The following is a 19,083-nucleotide window of genomic DNA, read 5'->3' on the forward strand; positions in this document are numbered from 1 at the left end:
CTACAGAAAACTATATAAATATTCTCATGTTTAATTAGACTAAGATTTATCTTCAGATTATAGTGCTTTTCATTGACAAAGTCTAAAGTTTGTCAAACACTTCTCAGCTAGTACTATGTTTACTAATTGTAAGGTCGCATTCACCACATATCCAGTTTATGTTCATAAACTGATCTGTATGGGTTAGGAGGTTGGCATGCAAGTTTATTAGCCATTGGTGGTTGTTTCAAAAAAGAATAGGCAATGAATGAGGCCCTTTCCTTAAAAACAATAGATTGGTTAAAATTTCTTCTTCAAGTTGTATAGTAACATCTCTTGTATAGCACTTTCCCATTTTCTTGACCCAAATATTCCCATGTTGTTCATGGATTTCTGCCAGCGATGAAGAATTTATTCTGGTATACAAGAAAAAAAGAAGGAAATGGAAGAATCCTAACTCATAAGATTTGTTCATGATTTAACCCTTCAAACTAATAAGACGAGTATAAATGTGATTGTACAAGAAATTATAAAAATTAAAATGCCACAAAAGAAAAAGATTGATTTAGTAATATAAATGGGAAAGAAACTCCAAGAACATAATAACAAGTTAAAATACACTCTCAAATGCATTACAGTATAGAAAGCAAGATTATTCATATTTTACAAAAATTACATTTAATAGCATGTGAAGGAAGGAACTCATTCTGTTACAAGGATTCCGTGAACTGCGGAGCTGTGAAGTCAAGTTCTTGTCTCATAATGCAGCACATAAACCAATCACTGGTATAAGTTGGCATCCCCGTTATTGCTGCTGCCAGAGCTTCTGACATATCCTCCTCACATGTTAAAGCAAAAGCATGTGAAGGGTTTTGCACTTCTTCTAGGCTTAGCACAGCCTGCATAAACCACATCCACAAGCATGTTTCAAGTCAGCAGCAATTGATGCACAGTATTATGGAAAAAATTATAGTGAGAAAAATACTTACCTTGCCACCTGCAGCCATGATAATGGCTGAAAGATCCTCCACTTGTGGCTGAACATGTGGTGTAAGATACACATGAAAATCATTGAGTAACACACGGGGATTAGCAGATGCTTTAAGAACAACATCTTCCACTTTTACTCCATATTTTGACTCGAAATCTTTATCCTTCAAGACATATGGCATTTCACCTAAACATGATTAAGCACGACATAAGATTCCGGAGGGTGCAACTTGCAAGGTTATTCTTTCAACTTCATATACAATATGCAATAGTAGAATGAATCCTGCAGCTTACCTACAAATTTACTTTCCCTGAAGCTTGCTTTCAGCCACTCTGGTGAGACTACCCAAGCACTGGACAGAGAAAGCATATTAGAAATATAAAGTTTTTTTATTGGGTAATAAACTTTTTGTCTTTAAGAAAACAAATGCTCATGATGAGATGCACAATAGATTTTAAGAATCCCCTCGGAAATAAGATCTTACCCAGCACAAAGTGCAGCACAAAAATTTAGCGTCCTCCTCACTTGCCCCGTGACAATATGTGTGCAGATATTCCCATTACAAGAAACAGTACCTCCCAGGTTCTCAATAATCTATGCTTTCAATTGTTACAGAAGAAAATCAGCTCAAGACTGAATTAACACAAAGAATCAACCAAAAGAAGACCTCAAAACTAGACAACAGTATAAGTAAATGCATCAAGATCTAATTTATATGAACAAGATGCACTGATCCTGGGCATTAAATTCTGAGTAACTAATATCCTATTATCTATATAATGTGCACCAATGCTCAGAATCAGTTTCATGACATTAATATATGCATGTCAATAGATAATATTTGTGAATTGTGAAGACAAATATTTTAGAATTTTTGCTATTAAAATGTTTTCTATTCCATACCAAAGTCACCAGGCTTGACTCAGGATGAGACTTATTTTGACCAGATAGTCGAACATGACTCCAGACTTGGCAAAGATTCATGAATCAACCCAGCAAAGACTTGGCACCATGAAAAATACAAAAATAGAGATTTTCAAAATAATAAATATAAATTTTTAGGTTATACCTGTGAGATTAGTTTGACTTGGCAGCTTTTTTGGTTTGACAGTTTAGTTTCACCAAACAGTTTTCGCTTGGAGTCAGAAAGGTTTAAAAGATTTTGGCAAGTTCAATCAAGTCAACCCTGGCTAGAATCAGACCCACTGGATCCAGGTCAAACCAACCCAGATTGCCCACAGATCAGGTGGACTCATGTAGTCCTATTACTATGTTCCATATTAATGACTTCTATAATTTCTGTGTATGAGAAAACATTGAAAAGTCTTTAGTTTGTAATCATAAACAATATTTTGTGCAAAGTTCAATGTCATGAAAGATTTGCCACAAACAAAAGGTATCACAACTTTCATTATGTTGGTGGGTAACCCATAGGAGATAATTTTTCCCCTCATTTATGAGCCAAACAAAAAGCAGATAGCATTATGACAGAGTTCTCCACCCATTGCTCTAGTCAGATCTCTCTCCCATCTAGCATTCTTCTTCAAGGAAGGTGGGTTATCTCTCAACAGGCACTCTAACCATTCTAGCAATCACGTTCCTTCATTTAATGTTACGGGCATATTAATATGGATCACGGGGCAAATTGGATGATTGACCAATCTCAATTGTATCCTTATTCCACAGTTAACCTAGGAGATTAATCTTTGACTCTAGTCCAGTGGGACCTCCTATAAGGCCTTAAGGTTTAGTAAGGGCACTATTTGAGAGGCACTAAATGATATAGCATGTCCAAGGTAATCCATACCACTTTACATCTCTCTTAATTATCCATCTCCATTCTTTATGTTGGTTGTCATTGGTCATTGGGATTTGGCACCCTATATCCACATCCTTTAGTTAGGGCCCGAAAACTTGGCCCCAAAGGTTGATGTGGCTAAAAGAACATTAAAAGCATATAAAGCCACAATGACGGAAAATGTCAAATGCAAAGATGATTGGGACATATTTACCCTGTGGGCAAAAGCCTAGCATGAGCTCTACCCCTTTCATTAGCCATCACCTAGTTTCTCTAGCATCCAATACTTCACCTAAAATAAAGAAACTATTGAATGCCTCAACCTTGATGAGCAAGAAACTGCTACATCTGACAAGAGTATTGGAAAAGCATAAAGCAAACTTGGGCTCCTATGCTATGCACCAAATAAAGATAAATCATTAAAGTAAAAGGTGCATCAAATGGGTGGAAACGCGGGTCGAGGAAAGGGGTAACTCATGCCACCACAATTGCTCCCTCCTTACATCATTACACTTTGCATGTTGGACCCCATTAGTCGGTCTCATGGTTGTGCATTTTCCTTGAAGTCTCTCCCACTCCATGACCACCAAACAACACACACCTATGGATTGATGGGTCAACTTCGGACATGTCATCCCCCTTTGGCATTGGAAACACCTAATAGGGTTGTTTACTTAATCATCCCCAACATAGGCCAGATAACTTGTTTACAAGTCCTAATCTATTTAGACATTTGAAGGTGAGTTTTGTGTGAAGTATTTATTTGCTCCTAGCATTAAATATGGCCCATTATGATGCTTTAATGGCTTCATGTCCCTAAAGAAGATGATCTCACATGATCTACCGAGGTTTTGTTCAGGTGCTATGATATATGCAGCAAATATCCCTTGAGGGATAGCTTGATTCTTCTTCAGCACCTCCCAGTAGCTAGTTTGCCCTATTCTAAGAGCAAACCTGACTTTGTGGCCCCAACAATGGGCCTTCATAGATAAGCATTGGGCCTTTAGCGGCTTCCACATGCTACTACACCTCTTGATGAGCCTCTAGATGCTTAAACATTGAACTTGAAATCTTGGGAATCAGACAATTTAATGATGTGCCCAGATGGACCCAAGATGCCCTGAGCTAGCCTTGACCCTATTTGATGGACGATACTTTGTTTCGAAGCCTAGATGAGGATGGTTATCACATAAATGACTTAGGAGGGCTAGCACATCCCTCTTTGATGACAATGCTTACCCTAAGAAGTGCCACATAACTCCCACATGCATGAAAAGGGTGACATAGGGCTTCTTTTGGATGACATCATAGTGGGGGAGGCACCTTTTGGAGATGTACACATGTACTTTAGGGGTTCCTTGGAGAAAGGAACACTCTTGGACCATTGCCTCAATTCCTTGATGCAATATTGTCTATTTTGGAGGATGACATCATGGTGGAGACCATTTTTTCCCACACGTGTGGGTTATTTTTGGCATTTTGCTATGTTTTAAAGCTATTTCAAGGTCAGCTTGTGACCTTTAACCTAGTTGAACACTCAAGTAAACTTGTTTAGGGGATTTGCTTACGAAAATCATGAAAAAGTGATGTGCTTACCCTGCTATAAATAGAGGGGAATCACTTTTCATTTCATCATCACACTTCTCTAGAAGTGCGCAGTTAGCTCTTTTCTCTTCCACTTGGCCACAATGTAGTTTCATGGTACAAGTTTGTCTTCGAGGAGGAATTTTGCATGAGGAGATTTCTTTGGGATTGATTGAAGATATTATTATGGAAAGCTTATAACTTTATTGTTTATCTTTTGAATTTTGTGTCATTTCTATCTTATATGAATTATGGTTTCTATGTGTGCCATGTTGAAATTGCAATATCTAACTTGAAATCTTGATTCGTTATGCTATGCAAAATTGTTTTCCTTGAATCCCTCAAGAGAACTCTGCATTGTGCATCTCTTGAACTTAAAATCTCCCACTAAGGAAGCCGCCAGGGTTTGTAAGAAGAGGTTGTTTCCCTCTCACCCTCTTCATCAAGGTTGTGCCCAATTATATCAAAGCACTAGTCTAGGAGATGGTGATCAATCTCTTCTCTATAATTGTTTTCTCTCTCTTCTCTCTAAAATTCCAAATATCTATGGTTAGGGTTAGGGTTTCCTTGAAATATTGCTAAAAGGTAATTTTACTTGATGTTTTATTGCCCTTTTAGTAAGGATTGCATTTAATATTGATAAAAAGAAAAATATAGCATTAATCACATCGTAAAACCCTAATTCTAGAGCTGACATCATCATTTATATTGTTGTTTTATGCATGTCTTAGAGATAAAAGCTTAATTGCAAATGCTAAACCTTGCATATCTAATTGATAGCCATGCTCCTTTATTGACTTATCATTGTAAGGTTATGTCTTCTAATTGGTATCTGACATTGCATGCCACATCATTGAAAATCTATCAAACCCTAACTTATAACAGCGCTCTAATTTATTTAAGTGATCTAAAGATAAAGTGCTTGAATTTTGGCAAAGAATACCTTAGCCCTCTTGGTTGTACCAATACCCTATCTCAATTATTAGACCTACTCATCACCTTAAACCCTTCTTGTTACATATCCTTTAGGTGATCTATATATAGGGAAGCCTCCCTTGTGGTTTATTTGCCACAAAATAGCTGGAGAAAGGCTGTTGAGATGACAATGGTGGCCAATCCCTTCTTGCCACGAGGTCTGCATCTTCCTAGTGACACTTTGCACTAGGCCCTTTAGATTTTGTTGTAACGCATCTAATTCAAAGTAAGAGAAGAAATAAACAATCTACAAAATTTACCTAACATACTAAAAGCAAGAGATTGACTAGATAGGAAGGTTATATTCTTTCATCATTAATGTAATTCAAAGCTTTGAAATTTGAGGGCAGTTTCAACCATTTTGGTGAATATAAAGCTTCTATAAATTTCTGCCATCATTTCTTTTATCCAGATTCTAGTATCGAAACATAGGGCAGCGATGCTCAGAATATGCGGGTTTCCCAATTCAAATATACTTCTTGGTGTACACTATCGAGAAACTCTGGCCCAAAATCCCAATGTTATGCATCTTTGAAGTTTCCTCCAGAAAGAATGAAATCATATCAATATCCACTAGTGACCAAATATAGGTCAATGGGACTCGAGAGTCGAGAGTACATCTAGTGTCAATAGGCAAATGGGGTAGTGCTTAGGGCATCTCCTTTTATGGAATAACCACAACAACATAGAAACGTGTGTGAGTATGGAAAATTTCAGAATGAATCCTCAATCATACAGTGAAAATCAATTTCCTAAAGCATGAGAGAGAGTGAGAAAGATATTTCAACGAATGGAGAAAATCAACTGAGCAACCTTTAACTATCTAACCATCATCCAAGTCAAAGGAAAACATCAACCACTATGAAATCGTTGCTAATGCATCTGATACTATCTTCTAGATAAAGGCATGAACTCAAAGGAGTTGTCATGTAAACTATAGAGGTAGGTAGTTGAGGGCTCTACACTGAGGCTCTCCCATTACCCTAGTTAGATAAGCATCCAGAAGACATAGGGGCTAATCTGGGGATATGCTCCTACCCATGATGAATATGCCCTGTACCACTGAGGACAGAAACCCCACTACACTGAGAAATATTGTGTTGAAAATAGCAATACCATTAAATCTACTATTACATATTTTAAGAATGTGGAAAGTTTCTTATAATGACTGGAAAGTTTCTTGCAATGTAACGCAAAGGATGACGTATTAGTATAACTTGTTGCATGCATTTGACCTGTTAGAGCAGGTTAGAGTGTATAAAAGGAAGAGAGATGCATTACATTCAATGGGATTGGGTGAGACCAGATGCCCCCTGTGGGCTTCTCTGTTCTTGGTACCTGCTGCAGGAAGAATTGCCGTAATAGAATTTGTCTCAGTTTTTCTCCCCTTGCCCGTGTTTTCCTATCCGAATGCATGTTTCCTTTTTGTTGGTTATTTTCTGCATGCTAGTTTATTACATATGTATTCTATTTGCAGATATTTGCTCTATTTTTCTAACAAGATTGAGAAAAGAAAATACTGAGTTTTTCTGGCTATATCCATATGTAAAGCAATGTGATGGTTGTTAGCCAAAAATCGACAAAGCCCATAATGTTATACTATTGTACTTTATTGGCATTAAGGGACGTCATCAATGAGAGATAGTCAGGTAGTTCATAATTACGAACTAATTCTCTAGAATACAAATGTAGTCGAAAGTATTGGAGGGCATCAGCGTAAAGTATATGGAATTGTCCATTGTTGGAATTTCTAAGTCTATTCGTTAGAAATTCTTCCTGTACTATCTAATTTATTTCTTCCTACTTGTTCGGTTACTTAACAAGTTATTTACCCTGTAAACACTGAAAATAAATACAAGTATAGTATCAACACATAAAAATCATCAATTGAAAGAAAACAAGCCCAAGTAACACCGTTGTTTTTGGACTAATGTCCCTGGAAAAACCCAATGCGGGAAAACCGGTGCAGGTATCAGAGGATTTTATTATTAAGCAGTTTCAGAATATAATCTGGGTGCCAAAAATGGCTCACCCAACAGAGAATGCCCTCGGCAGTAGTACCTCTCAGTCAGAGACAGATATTCCGGCTAAATCATCGGAGGAATGATCCCACAGCAAAACTGCAGCACTTTTGCTACTCTCTGTCACCCTAATAGGGACTACATCACCCTATCCAGCGCTCTAGCTCCAATCTGCCCCACAAAATCTCCCAACACCAGCCTTTAGGGTCTGTGTCAGCCTCTCTGAACTAGCGTCAGCCTCACGAGGCTCTACGTCAACCTTTGGAGCCTCTGTGTCTCCCACGCTAGCCCTCCTCAGGCTCTGCGCAGCTCCTGGCTGCCTCATAGTGGCCTCTAGCTGGCTCTGCGTCAACCCTCTCTCAGCTTTTGCATTGATGCTCCCAGTACTATCTCTACCTCTCTGCTACTGTATTCAATGCCCCTCAGCTGCAACTCAGATCACTCCTTCAATTTCCTCAGCAAGCCCTGCCCCAGAAAATCGAATTCTTGATCAACTCGGTGTGTTCTCCAACTGACCCTCAAGCCTCCTCTTATACTTTTCTCGTTGGTCCATCAACAGCCGAGATTAAATCTCTAATCAACGGCTAAGATTAGATTTGGCTTGATCCATGACTTTTGGACCATTTTAACTCAATTTTATATTAATTCACATTAATATTTTATTTTTCCTAAGTTTAGACTTAAGAACTCCATTAAAAATATTAATTATTTTAATATCTCCCAAACTGGTTAGGTTCTGCCCAAACCATTTTTGGGTCTTGGAGATCTCATGTGCTATAGCCTCTCCACCAATTGTCGTGGCTAGAGCACATCCGATACTACCCCAAATCAACACTCCCTCTTAGCGAGGATTGTGCTCTAGTAATACTCCACACAGAGTATCACCCTGATCATCCAACATCGGTCCCTGTGCTGATGCTAAGCCTCCCCGCCCAACATCCTCTGCACTGTTACATCATGTACTACTACCCATGGCCCTGCCACTGCTGCATCTGTACGACAACTCCCTCTGCATTCGTGTTGCTACCCATGGCCCTGCCACTGCTGCATCTGCACTACATCCCCTCTCATCATGTTGCATTGTGCTACCCATAGCATTGTCATTGCTAACTGTTGCACTGCAACACAGTTACTGAGAAGTAAGTAGCTAATCCTCCCAACTCTGACATCTCTGTCAAGCTAGAGACACTCCTGACGTTGAAGCTCCCTTTGTCGTTGACAAGTGTTCCCTCTCTGACCTCTGCGCTACTGCAACAACTCCATGCATCTCGCATTGCTGCCTCACGTTGTCCTTGGACTCCTGCACTGTAGCACTCTCTGTCGCTCCATCCGCATCTGTCTCTACCAACATCTGCCAGTCCTGCTACTCCTCTTCAGGGCTCCTGTAGCAAGGTATAATCCAAGAGGTTGGGTACCTCAAGGATCATGCCCCTCATCACCTGTAGTCCGTCTGACTACATCTCGATGTCTCCCCACCTCTTTTCTCGAGGTGCATGAGCACTCATAGCACAGTCGTCATCAATTTCCACTTCCTTCTTCGCCTTAGTCGGCGCAACCTTGGTCTCAGAAACCTCTCCCTTGCTCTTCTTCCTAGGACACTGGTTCGCATAGTGACCCAGTTCCCCACAATCGAAGCAATTGACCTTGGAGAGGTCCTTCTTTCTTTTCTCTTGCTTTCCCACAGATGCGAGAGTCGCATCATCTTCTTCCTCCTTGATTCTGACCCCTTTCCGCTACTCCCTGCCTTGGACACCCATCTAATCTCTTCTTGACGAAGATCCACCCACAGTTCCTCCCAATCTGGAAGGCTCGTCCTGCCCAGTATGCTCTGGACAAATACCTCCCAATCCTCTAAGACTGCGTTCAATGTTGTCCTCACCATCAGTTCTTGATCCAGTGCGGCCCCTATGGAAGTTATTTGATCACAGATCTCCTTCAATCCACCGAGGAAGACATCTATCTGCTCCCCCTTCTACATCTGATATGACCGCAGTTGGTTTTCAAGTAACATCCTCCTCTGCACAAAAGTATGTTGGTACAATTTCTTTAAGGCCTCCCACATCTCATTTGTCGTCTCCTTCTCGGCAATATGTGGCACCACATGATCCTTGACACCATCAAGGATGATGCACTTTGCCATGGACATTGCCTCCTCGTACTTGTCATTTTCAGCGAGGTCAATCGGGATCGCTATCATTTTCAAGGCGAAGTGTTTGATGTGATACCTGTCTAGAATGGACAAGATCCTGGCCTTCCAGGCTACGAAGTTTGAAGCTCTGTCCAGTCTATCCTGATCTCTTAGCCCATTCATTGCCATTTCGCTACTCCTCTTTCGACTCTTTCAAGTCTCTCTACTTCCCGTCTGGAAGTTCTTGGTTTGACTCCCTCTAAGCCTCGATTTCTCTTCTGGAAATCCCTCTGCCAATCCTTGAAAGCAACTCCCTCCTCCTTGGTCTTGCCTTGTTAGGTATTGTTCTAACCACAGTACCCCACCAACTTCGCTCCGCAACTTACCCACAGCCTCCTATGCCCCAGCAGTCTGAAGGTTAGAGCCTCCAGACTCTGCGCAATCCCGGCACCGGCACAATCTGCACATCTTGGCCACAGCATCGATCCTTCTTGGCTGAGAAAGATGACCGGGCACTGCGTAGGTCAGATCTGCTCCTCTCTACCTCAACGTTGATCCTTCTCCTGGCTAGAACTGATGAAGCAAGCTCTCTGCGTCGCCCCTTTCTTGCTACTTTCTGCTAGGAATAGATTCTGTCACTCAAGAAAGTTGTTTTCGCTACCACTGCTCTACTCGACTGATGCCTTCAGTTATCATGTGATCTGCAACCACACTCTGATACCATGTTGGAATTTCTAAGTCTATCTGTTAGAAGTTCTTCCTGTACTATCTGATTTATTTCTTCCGACTTGTTTAGTTACTTAACAAGTTATTTACCATGTAAATACTGAAAATAAATACAAGTACAGTATCAACACATACAGATCATCAATTGAAAGAAAACAAGCACGAGTGACACCGTTATTTTTGGACTAATGTCCCCGGAAAAGCCCAATGTGGGAAATCCAATGCAGCTATCAGAGGGCTTTATTATTAAGCAGTTTCAAAATACAATCTGGGTGCTAGAAATGGCTCACCCAACAGAGAATGCCCTCTGCAGTAGTACCTCTCAGTCGGGGACAAATATTCAGGCTAAATCACCGGAGGAACGATCCCATAACAACACTGCAACACTTATGTTGCTCTCTGTCACCCGGATAGGGACTGCGTCACCTTATCCAGCTCCAATCTGCCTCGCGAAATCTCCCAACGTCAACCTCTAGGGTCTGCGTCAGCCTCTCTGGCCCAGCGCCAGCCGAGCGTCAGCCTCTCGGGGCTCTGCGTCAACCTCTAGAGCCTCTGCGTCTCCCATGCTGGCCCTCCTCAGGCTCTGCGCAACTCCTAGCTACTTCTGCATGGCCTCTCGCTGCCTCTGAGTGGCCTCTAGCTGGCTCTGCCTCAACCCTCTCTCGGCTTCTGCGTTGATGCTCCTAGTACTATCTCTGCCTCTCTGCTACTGTATTCACTGCCTCTCAGCGGCAACTCTGATCACTCCTTCGATTTCCTCAGCAAGCCTTGCCCCAGAAAATCGAATTCTTGATCAACTCGGTGTGTTCTCCAATTGACCCTCAAGCCTCCTCTTATACTTTTCTCGTTGGTCCATCAACGGCCGAGATTAAATGTCTAATCAACGACTAAGATTAGATTTGGCTTGATCCATGACTTTTGGACCATTCTAACTCAGTTTTATATTAATTCACATTAATATTTTATTTTTGCTAAGTTTAGACTTAGGAACTCCATTAAAAATATTAATTATTTTAATATCTCCCAAACTGGTTAGATTCTACCCAAACCATTTCTGGGTCTTGGAGATCTCATGTGCTATAGCCTCTCCACCAATTTTCGTAGCTAGAGCACATCCGATGATGCCCCAAATCAACATCCATGTACTCTCTCTCACTCTATGATAAAATATTTGTGTTTATCTTCAATCCTACATGTTATTTCTCTTAATAGCACTATTGTATGGCATCTGCATGAGCATTATAAACCAATCACCTATCTCTAACAAAAGGTCCAATTGAGGTCTTCGCTAATGTATTATAAAGCTGAAGAAAGTAAAACTTCTCTCTTGAACTCAAAACTCGTTGTTGTACAACCTTTGTGTTGGAATTGTTGAAAATAGTGTAGGTTTCACTTTCGGCTACAGCCAACCTTATAATGTAGTCATTACCATATTCCTAGGTTTGGCTAATGCTGACCATGTACATGTAAGCTTATAACCTCTTTCGAGAAAAATACCTTACTCATGTTAAGAATAAATACACAAGTCCCATTTGTAATTTATCATGTGATTCTATTTCTTTCTTAATAAAGTGATTGGCATAAGGGCACCCTCAAGTGTTGCGCTCTATTTTGTTCATAGGTTTCTTTATCTTTCTAGCTCACTTGTACTTAGGGTATTTATCTCTGCAGGATTACACCCCCTCTTGGCAGATTTCTCTTCATGAATTGGGCTGCACTAGTTTTGGTTTATTTTCTCTTGATTGCAGAATTAGTGTTAGTGTTGGTTTTGCTCGATTCTCGCACTATCTTGTGAATCTCAATAGAGTCAAAGTGGATGTGAACCTCCCTTACTCATTTCAGCAGCTGATCCAAACCTACTTGGCCAATGGCATCTCTTACTTTTTATGACTGCAGAACCAAGGTTTCAGATCATCATCCTTTTTTCCTCCATTCAACAACTAATCTGAGACTATCACTGGTGGCCTCACCGAGTTTCTATGAATGTGAAGTAACCAAGCTTTTAGATCATACCTTTTTTTTAAATAACACTTTTTATATTCACATAATATATTTACATCAGCAAAGTTAATCAAAGGGCGGAAGGGTGTATACTATATATAATATCAATTATATCCTCTTGCTCAATGATACTAAAGCATACATAAAGTCCAAATATGCATCAGGCTCTAGCAACTTCGCATCTTGATAAGCAAGAAACCTTATAATCAACAATGGCATATGACAAAAGGCTAACAAAGAGCTGACCTCATTCTCAAAAACATACAACAGATTTTCCAAAAGACAATAGAGAAAAGATCCTCACAGACCAAAGACCTAGAGTTACCAAAAAACAAAAATCCCTTGAAGAAGAGTCAAATGTTGCGTCTACACATAATCCCAACAACCCTTGGAAAACTGGCAATTCCAAAACATATGCTTCACTATTTTGGAACGGTTGCACAAGGCAAAGACCATCACAAAGACCGCTACCAACCAAACCTTGGATGGAAGGCCCTAATAGAGAACAAGCCACACAAATACAGGCAGCTTATATGACATCCACACTAACCAGACATTGTGCAACTTCAAAACTTGCTGACCCTCAGCATCAAAAGATACCCACCATACACCGAGTATGTTGAAGCTTATGATAACTTCAAAAGGTCTTTAGCATAGGCTTGGTGTCTTAGCATGTAGAAGATGATTTATCACCTCTTTATGTCTTCTTTCCCAACATATGAAAAGTACATTTAATTATTGTGGACTATTGAGTCAATTTCTAAGGATAAATAATGAAATTATTTAATTGACTTAGAAATGATCTCAACTATTGATCTACTAGATCTTCTAGAAGTGAGATTAGGGTTAGGGACTTGGACTTGATGAAAATTATAAAATAAGCCTAAAGGAGAGGTGAAGACACACAAGTAGAGAAAGTGATTTTCTCTAGAGCGAGAAGCTCAGCCAAACTATAGCGCAAAGGAGGAAGAGAGCAAGTGGATTCGAGAGCATTTCCAATAGAACAAATTTTCAAAGATTGCAGGGCCAAATTGTTGAAGTGAAAAGGAGGTCAAATTGTTGGAGAGACCGATTTTACAGGGCCCAATTTCTTCAAGCGCAAAGGTTGTTCATGGGGAAGACGTAGGTTCTAGTTGCTGGTGAATAGGTGGGCCAAAATTCTCTAGGTCAAATCTCTTCAAAGGCTAATTTCCAAGAGGTAGAAATTCCTAGGACCGAATTCTTCCAGTGGGGTTGAGCTACATGTTCTAGTCAATGCATATTTCTTTGTAATTTATCTATGGGTCGAAACCATGATTTTCTTGAGATTAATGAATGACGGAGAATTGTTGCGGGTGTTTATCCGTTGTAATGTGTGATTGATCTCTCTTTGATTTTATTTCCACTACCTATAAATTTATGGATGTTAAAAATACCAGCGATTTTATTTTTCAACAACTCAGAGTTTATTTGGTTAATAAAATAAATTGTTGGGCATAAATAATTGTTGCGAGCAAAGAAATCCAAATTGGTATTAGGAGATTTAACAGAGTACAAAGCCAAGCTCATGAAATTGATGCAAGATGCAAATCCATGTTCACCTTCAACAAATCCTTGCACAAAATGAGCCCAATAATCTCCATGATGATGGGTTGATAGCCTGATATGTAGGGAACAAGGCATACTTGCATGCTAAGGTTCGCCAATCCTAGGAACATGCATCTGACTACCACAGATCACACCAAAGAAAGATACCCTTCTTGCTCAACTGTTGCACATTAAAAAATGGAAGTTTGGCATTACAAGTGCCTTAATTCCTCTAGCTCCAAAAAGGAGCTCTAACGAAATCCCAACTTGCACAATTGTTGGCCATCTATCACCTAACCAACTTTGCCACTTTCCTCCAAGCAAATCAAATACTCTTGACAGTAAACTTGTCAACAATCTGAAACTAGTGTGGCACCCATAAGGTGCCATAGAAAACAATGGACCCTCATATCTTACCAATACATTGAGTTATAAGCAATCTATGTTTCAATAAAACCTGTTATAAAGAAGACCCTTCCAAACAACAAACCACCCACTTGGTGGCAAGAATGATCCACTAACCCTCAGCATCAAAAGATACCTACCATACACTGAGTATATTGAAGCATATGGTAGCTTTGGAAGGTCTTCTACATAGGCTTGGTGTATTAGCATGTAGAAGATGATTTATTGCCTTTTTAGGTGCTTGCTTGATGGAGTAAGTGATTTCATGTCTTCTTTCCTAAGTCTAACTTATGAAAAGTACAATAGTCTTGAAAATTGTTGTTGGTCTGAATCTGTTCAATATGACCCTGCTTTTTGTGCTTCTGACAAGAGCAGAGGAACTTTATACCTAGTGTAAGAGGGAGTTGATTAAAGAATCTTGTTTCTATCCAAGATTCGAGGTATAAAGCTTGGTGAACTCCTCGTTGAGATTTGGCATAGTGGATTGTGTGTCCATAGATATTTGCATGATAAGGAATCTTTGTTGCTAATTTGATAAATCATATTGATTGGCTCATTGAATTATCTGATGCGTTTAGGACTAGATGCAAAGAGCATTTATGAGTGTTATGTGAACCTGAATGACATGGATGTTATTGTTGCATAGATGACTTATGAAGCATTTGGCCTTCAAAAGTTGTTTTGTATGATCTGGTATACATCTTCGTTGATGAGCAAGTTGTTGATTATTGTCTAAAATGTGTTGCAAGAAAAGAAATCAGATTGCAAGGATTCTTTAACTCTAATTGAACCGAAAATACTAATAATGGTAAAATTACAAACGGTGGATGTGTTAATTTTGGTAACTCGATGACAAATTCCAACCATGAGACTAGATTCTTCTTTTAGAGATGACCAATTTTGATTATTGAAGCACTCAAATCAAATAAGGGAAAGTGAACTTATAAATAAAAACCCACATATGCACATTTGGACAAGTCGGCCCTAACAAGAAATTGGTCACCCTTGGAAGCCTATAAATACAAGTGATCTCAAGCTCATTTGGACATCACCAAGCATCTTCTTCTTCTCTTCTTCATTGAATGATTCGCACAAGTCTGAGGCGGGGTCGAGGAAATTGGTTCGCACAAGTCTGAGGGGGGATCGAGGAAATTGGTTCGCACATGTCCGAGATTACAAGGTCTGAAAATCGCGTGTTTTTCTAGGGTTTTGGGTTATAGTCGTAGGCTTGTCAAAGGAAATTTTTGACAATAGTCGCAAGCTTGCATACTCAAGGTAGCAACTGAAAGCTCTCAGTCGCATGCATGTCTCTTCCTTCATGCGACTAGAAACTACAGCAAAAATTTGACAGTTGACAGCAATTAAATTTGGAAACTAGGGCCAAACTCCACCTTGGACAATGCATATGATGCATCTGATATTTTTATTGGATTCCTCTTTCTAAGAGGTGTAGGATTGATCTAAAGATCATCTCATTCTGACATGTACAAATGGAATTATGAATTTATTTCGTTTATGGACAAATTGTCAAGGTCGGCCAGCAAATTAATGTAGGCTCAGAAGCCCAAAAGACATGTATTTTCATCCTCAACGTTGCATATAAATTCAAGGTGCATCTACCTCATTTGGACATACATCAATCATTCCCACACATCTCTCTCTCATCTAATTGGTTCGTACACTTTTATGGACAGCCTCTCTCTCCACACATGCGAAGGACAAGACAAGGAGTTTCTGTTTCAGCATTGACTGAATTTCAAGAAGGGTTGACTAGTGTTGACCGAACTGCTATTGACTTGATTTCACTGTGTTTTTCCTTGGAGAATCTCTATTTGGGCAGGGCGCATTTCTAGGCACAGAAATCGAGGCAATTTGAGTTGTTTGACTAGCGTTCACCGCAGGTGCGATTGACCACAAATTTGACTCTGCGATGACCAAGTTTGACTGAGTTTTTTGAGACTGTTTTGCGTTGATTCGGATGATTGTTGGAGGCCAAGTTGACTAGGTTTGACCAAGCTGTTTTGGAGGATAAATTCTGCCTCATTGACCAGTGTTGACTTTTTGGTTAGGGCTTCCTGTAGCTATTGTTTGTCTGGACAAATTTAACTTTGATTGGGCAAGTGAATCTTGCATATTGTACTCTCTCTCTGCTGAACTTTTGAAGAATAATAAGAAGAATTGATCAAAGGGTTTCCCCACATTGGGGTTTGTCCCTGGCTGGCACCACATCTTGTGTCCACTTGTCTTGGCTTGTCTTCTACTATTTTTATTTATGTTCTATCTGCATTTATTGTCATGTTCATGTGATTGCTAATCTAGAAATTGATATTGGGCTAATAAGAAAATTGAAGCAAATTGCTCTTAAGCATAGAACATACCATTGTTATCTAAAATTAACATGGTATCGGAGCTAAGGCGAAGACAAAGCCCAAGCAAGAGTGAAAAGAACAATCACTAAGAAGAGCAATCACTAAGATTTGTTGGACAAGGACAATATTCAATGGCCTCCACATCTTACTTCAAGCCTGATGACAAGCTCAATGATAAGTTTGATTATCATGCATGGAAGATGTCTCTTGATTTGACTTTGGAAGAGCAGGATGTTATGGATTATGTGTAGGGAAAGATCACTAAAACTCCTTCAAATGCATCGGCTGCCGCTAAGACGAAGTACAAGAAAGGTGAAGCCAAAGCAAAGAAGATCATCAAAGATTCTATTAACAAGCATTTGGTTGCATACATCTCCGATTTGAACACATCTAAGGAGATGTATGATAGGATGGTTGGCATGTTCAGAGTTAACAATGCAAACCAAGTTCTCTTCCTCAAGAACAAGTTGAAAGACATGAAGAAGGAAAGAAGTGAAGATATCCAATCCTACTTCATGAGGATTACCGAGACAAAGGGGACCATTCCCCTCTAGCGAGAACAAGACAAATAACATCCTCCATCTCATTCATTCTGACATATGTGCTCTGATGCTCGTGCATTCTATTGGTGGCCATCTTTACTACATCACCTTCATTGATGACTTCTCAAATAAGACATGGATATACTATTTGAAGCACAAGGATGAAGCCTTTGAAATGTTCAAGGAGTTCAAGGCTTTGGTCGAAAATAAAACAGGGAAGAAAATCAAAATATTCAAGTCTGACAATGGTGGAGAGTACATATCAAAGGAGATCATTGATTTTTGGAAGAAGGAAGGTGTCAAGATAGACACAATTGTGCCCTATACTCCTAAACAAAATGGAGTGGCAGAAAGAAAGAATAGGTCCATTATAGAAGTTGTATGTGCCATGCTCCATGATCAAAAGTTGTCAAAGTTCCTTTGGGGAGAAGCAACGAATGTTGTTGTATATATTCAAAATAGGGTGCCTCATCAAGCATTGGACAACAAGACCCCCAAGAAGTATTCAGAGGTGTCAAGCTCAATGTTGTTGTACATGTTCAAAACAAGGTGCATCATCAAGCATTGGACAACAAGACCCTAGAAGAAGTATTCATAGGTGTCAAGCCCGATGTTCGCCATCTTTGTATCTTTGGCTGCCCCGTATACTTTCATGTGTCGAAGGACAAAAGAAACAAGCTGGAAGCCACAGGAAGAAAAGGTATATTTGTTGGATATTGTGAAAATTCTAAAGCTTTTAGAATATATATTCTTGGTCAAAGGAAGGTTGAGATTAGCAGGGATGTAACATTTGATGAAGATGTTGCCCTTGGGAAAGCAAGGGACCTTCCTCCACCTCCTCCTCTTGAGAAGAATGATGATATGGATATTTTAGATGGTCCTTCCATGCCTGAATCTGAGACAAATATTGTTGATGATCCCATGGAGCCTATGGATCCCTTAGATCCTCCTCCATGTGATCCTCCTGCCAGGAAGAGGCCACTTTGACTCTATGACACATTACAGGATGATGAGAGACGAGTTCTTGTTCGAAGATCATTTAGAGAAAGGAAGAAGCCATGCAGATACCAGGGATATGTTGCAGCCATGAGCACTATGATACAAGTCGAATCTCCGACCTTTGAAGAAGTTGTGAAATAACAAGTTTGAAAGGATGTTATGGCTAAAGAATATGAATCAATCATGAAGAATGACGTATGGGATGTTGTGCCGAGACCAAAGGGGAAATCCGTGGTGACTTCAAAGTGGCTATTCAAGATTAAACATGGAGTTGATGGTAGCATTGAGAAATATAAAGCAAGGTTTGTGGCCCAAGGATTCTCCCAAAAAGAGGGAGAAGATTATGATGATATATTTGCACCTGTGGCTCGATATACAACCATTCGTTCGATAGTTTTCCTTGTCGCAAGTCAAGGATGGACCCTTCATCAAATGGACGTAAAGATGACATTCTTCCATGGCATGCTACAGGAAGAAGTGTACGTTGAGCAACCACAAGGATTTGATGTAGAGGATCAAAAGACACATGTTTGCAGGTTTAAAAAGGCATTGCATGGTTTGAAGCGAGCCCCCAGAGCATGGTACGCCCGCATTCACAGTTATTTGGTGAATTCAGGATTCATAAGAAGCAATGTCGATCCTAACCTCTACTTTAAGGTAGTCCAAGGTATGTCGTTGATTTTGGTTTTCTAAGTTGACGATCTATTCTTGACAAGTAGCGAGCCCCCTGATGATCGAGTGTAAGAGGGAGCTAGCCTTTGAATTCAATATGAAGGACCTTGGACTCATGCACTACTTTCTAGGCCTTGAGGTGTGGCAAAGGCCCGGTGAGATTTTCCTTTCACAAGGAAAATATGTTGTGAAGTTGTTGGAGAGATTTGGAATGACAAAATGCAAGTCCCTACCCACACTGATGGAAATGAACTTTAAGAAGTTATGTGGAGAAGTTGCAGGACCCGATTTGGCAAATCCATCCGAGTATAGACAGTTGATTGGGGC

The 19,083-nt window shown here is 40.0% G+C and overlaps 1 protein-coding gene across 1 annotated transcript in view; it reads right to left on the minus strand.

Annotated features, from left to right (window-relative positions):
- Window positions 1–533: 533 nt before the first annotated feature.
- Window positions 534–19,083, minus strand: part of LOC149226817 (uncharacterized) — a 46,027-nt gene continuing 27,477 nt past the window's right edge. Inside the window, exons 6-9 of the mRNA XM_089380304.1 lie at window positions 1,455–1,564; window positions 1,264–1,322; window positions 969–1,156; window positions 534–878 (exon numbers count right to left, since the gene is read on the minus strand). Coding sequence (XP_089236430.1) covers window positions 690–878; window positions 969–1,156; window positions 1,264–1,322; window positions 1,455–1,564 — 546 coding nt within the window. The 3' untranslated portion in view covers window positions 534–689. The remainder of the gene's footprint in view (window positions 879–968; window positions 1,157–1,263; window positions 1,323–1,454; window positions 1,565–19,083) is intronic.

Source organism: Pinus tabuliformis, chromosome J (assembly GCF_031772625.1).
Source record: "Pinus tabuliformis cultivar Carrire ecotype Pingquan chromosome J, CPIR1, whole genome shotgun sequence".
In the NCBI taxonomy this organism is placed as follows: Eukaryota; Viridiplantae; Streptophyta; class Pinopsida; order Pinales; family Pinaceae; genus Pinus; species Pinus tabuliformis.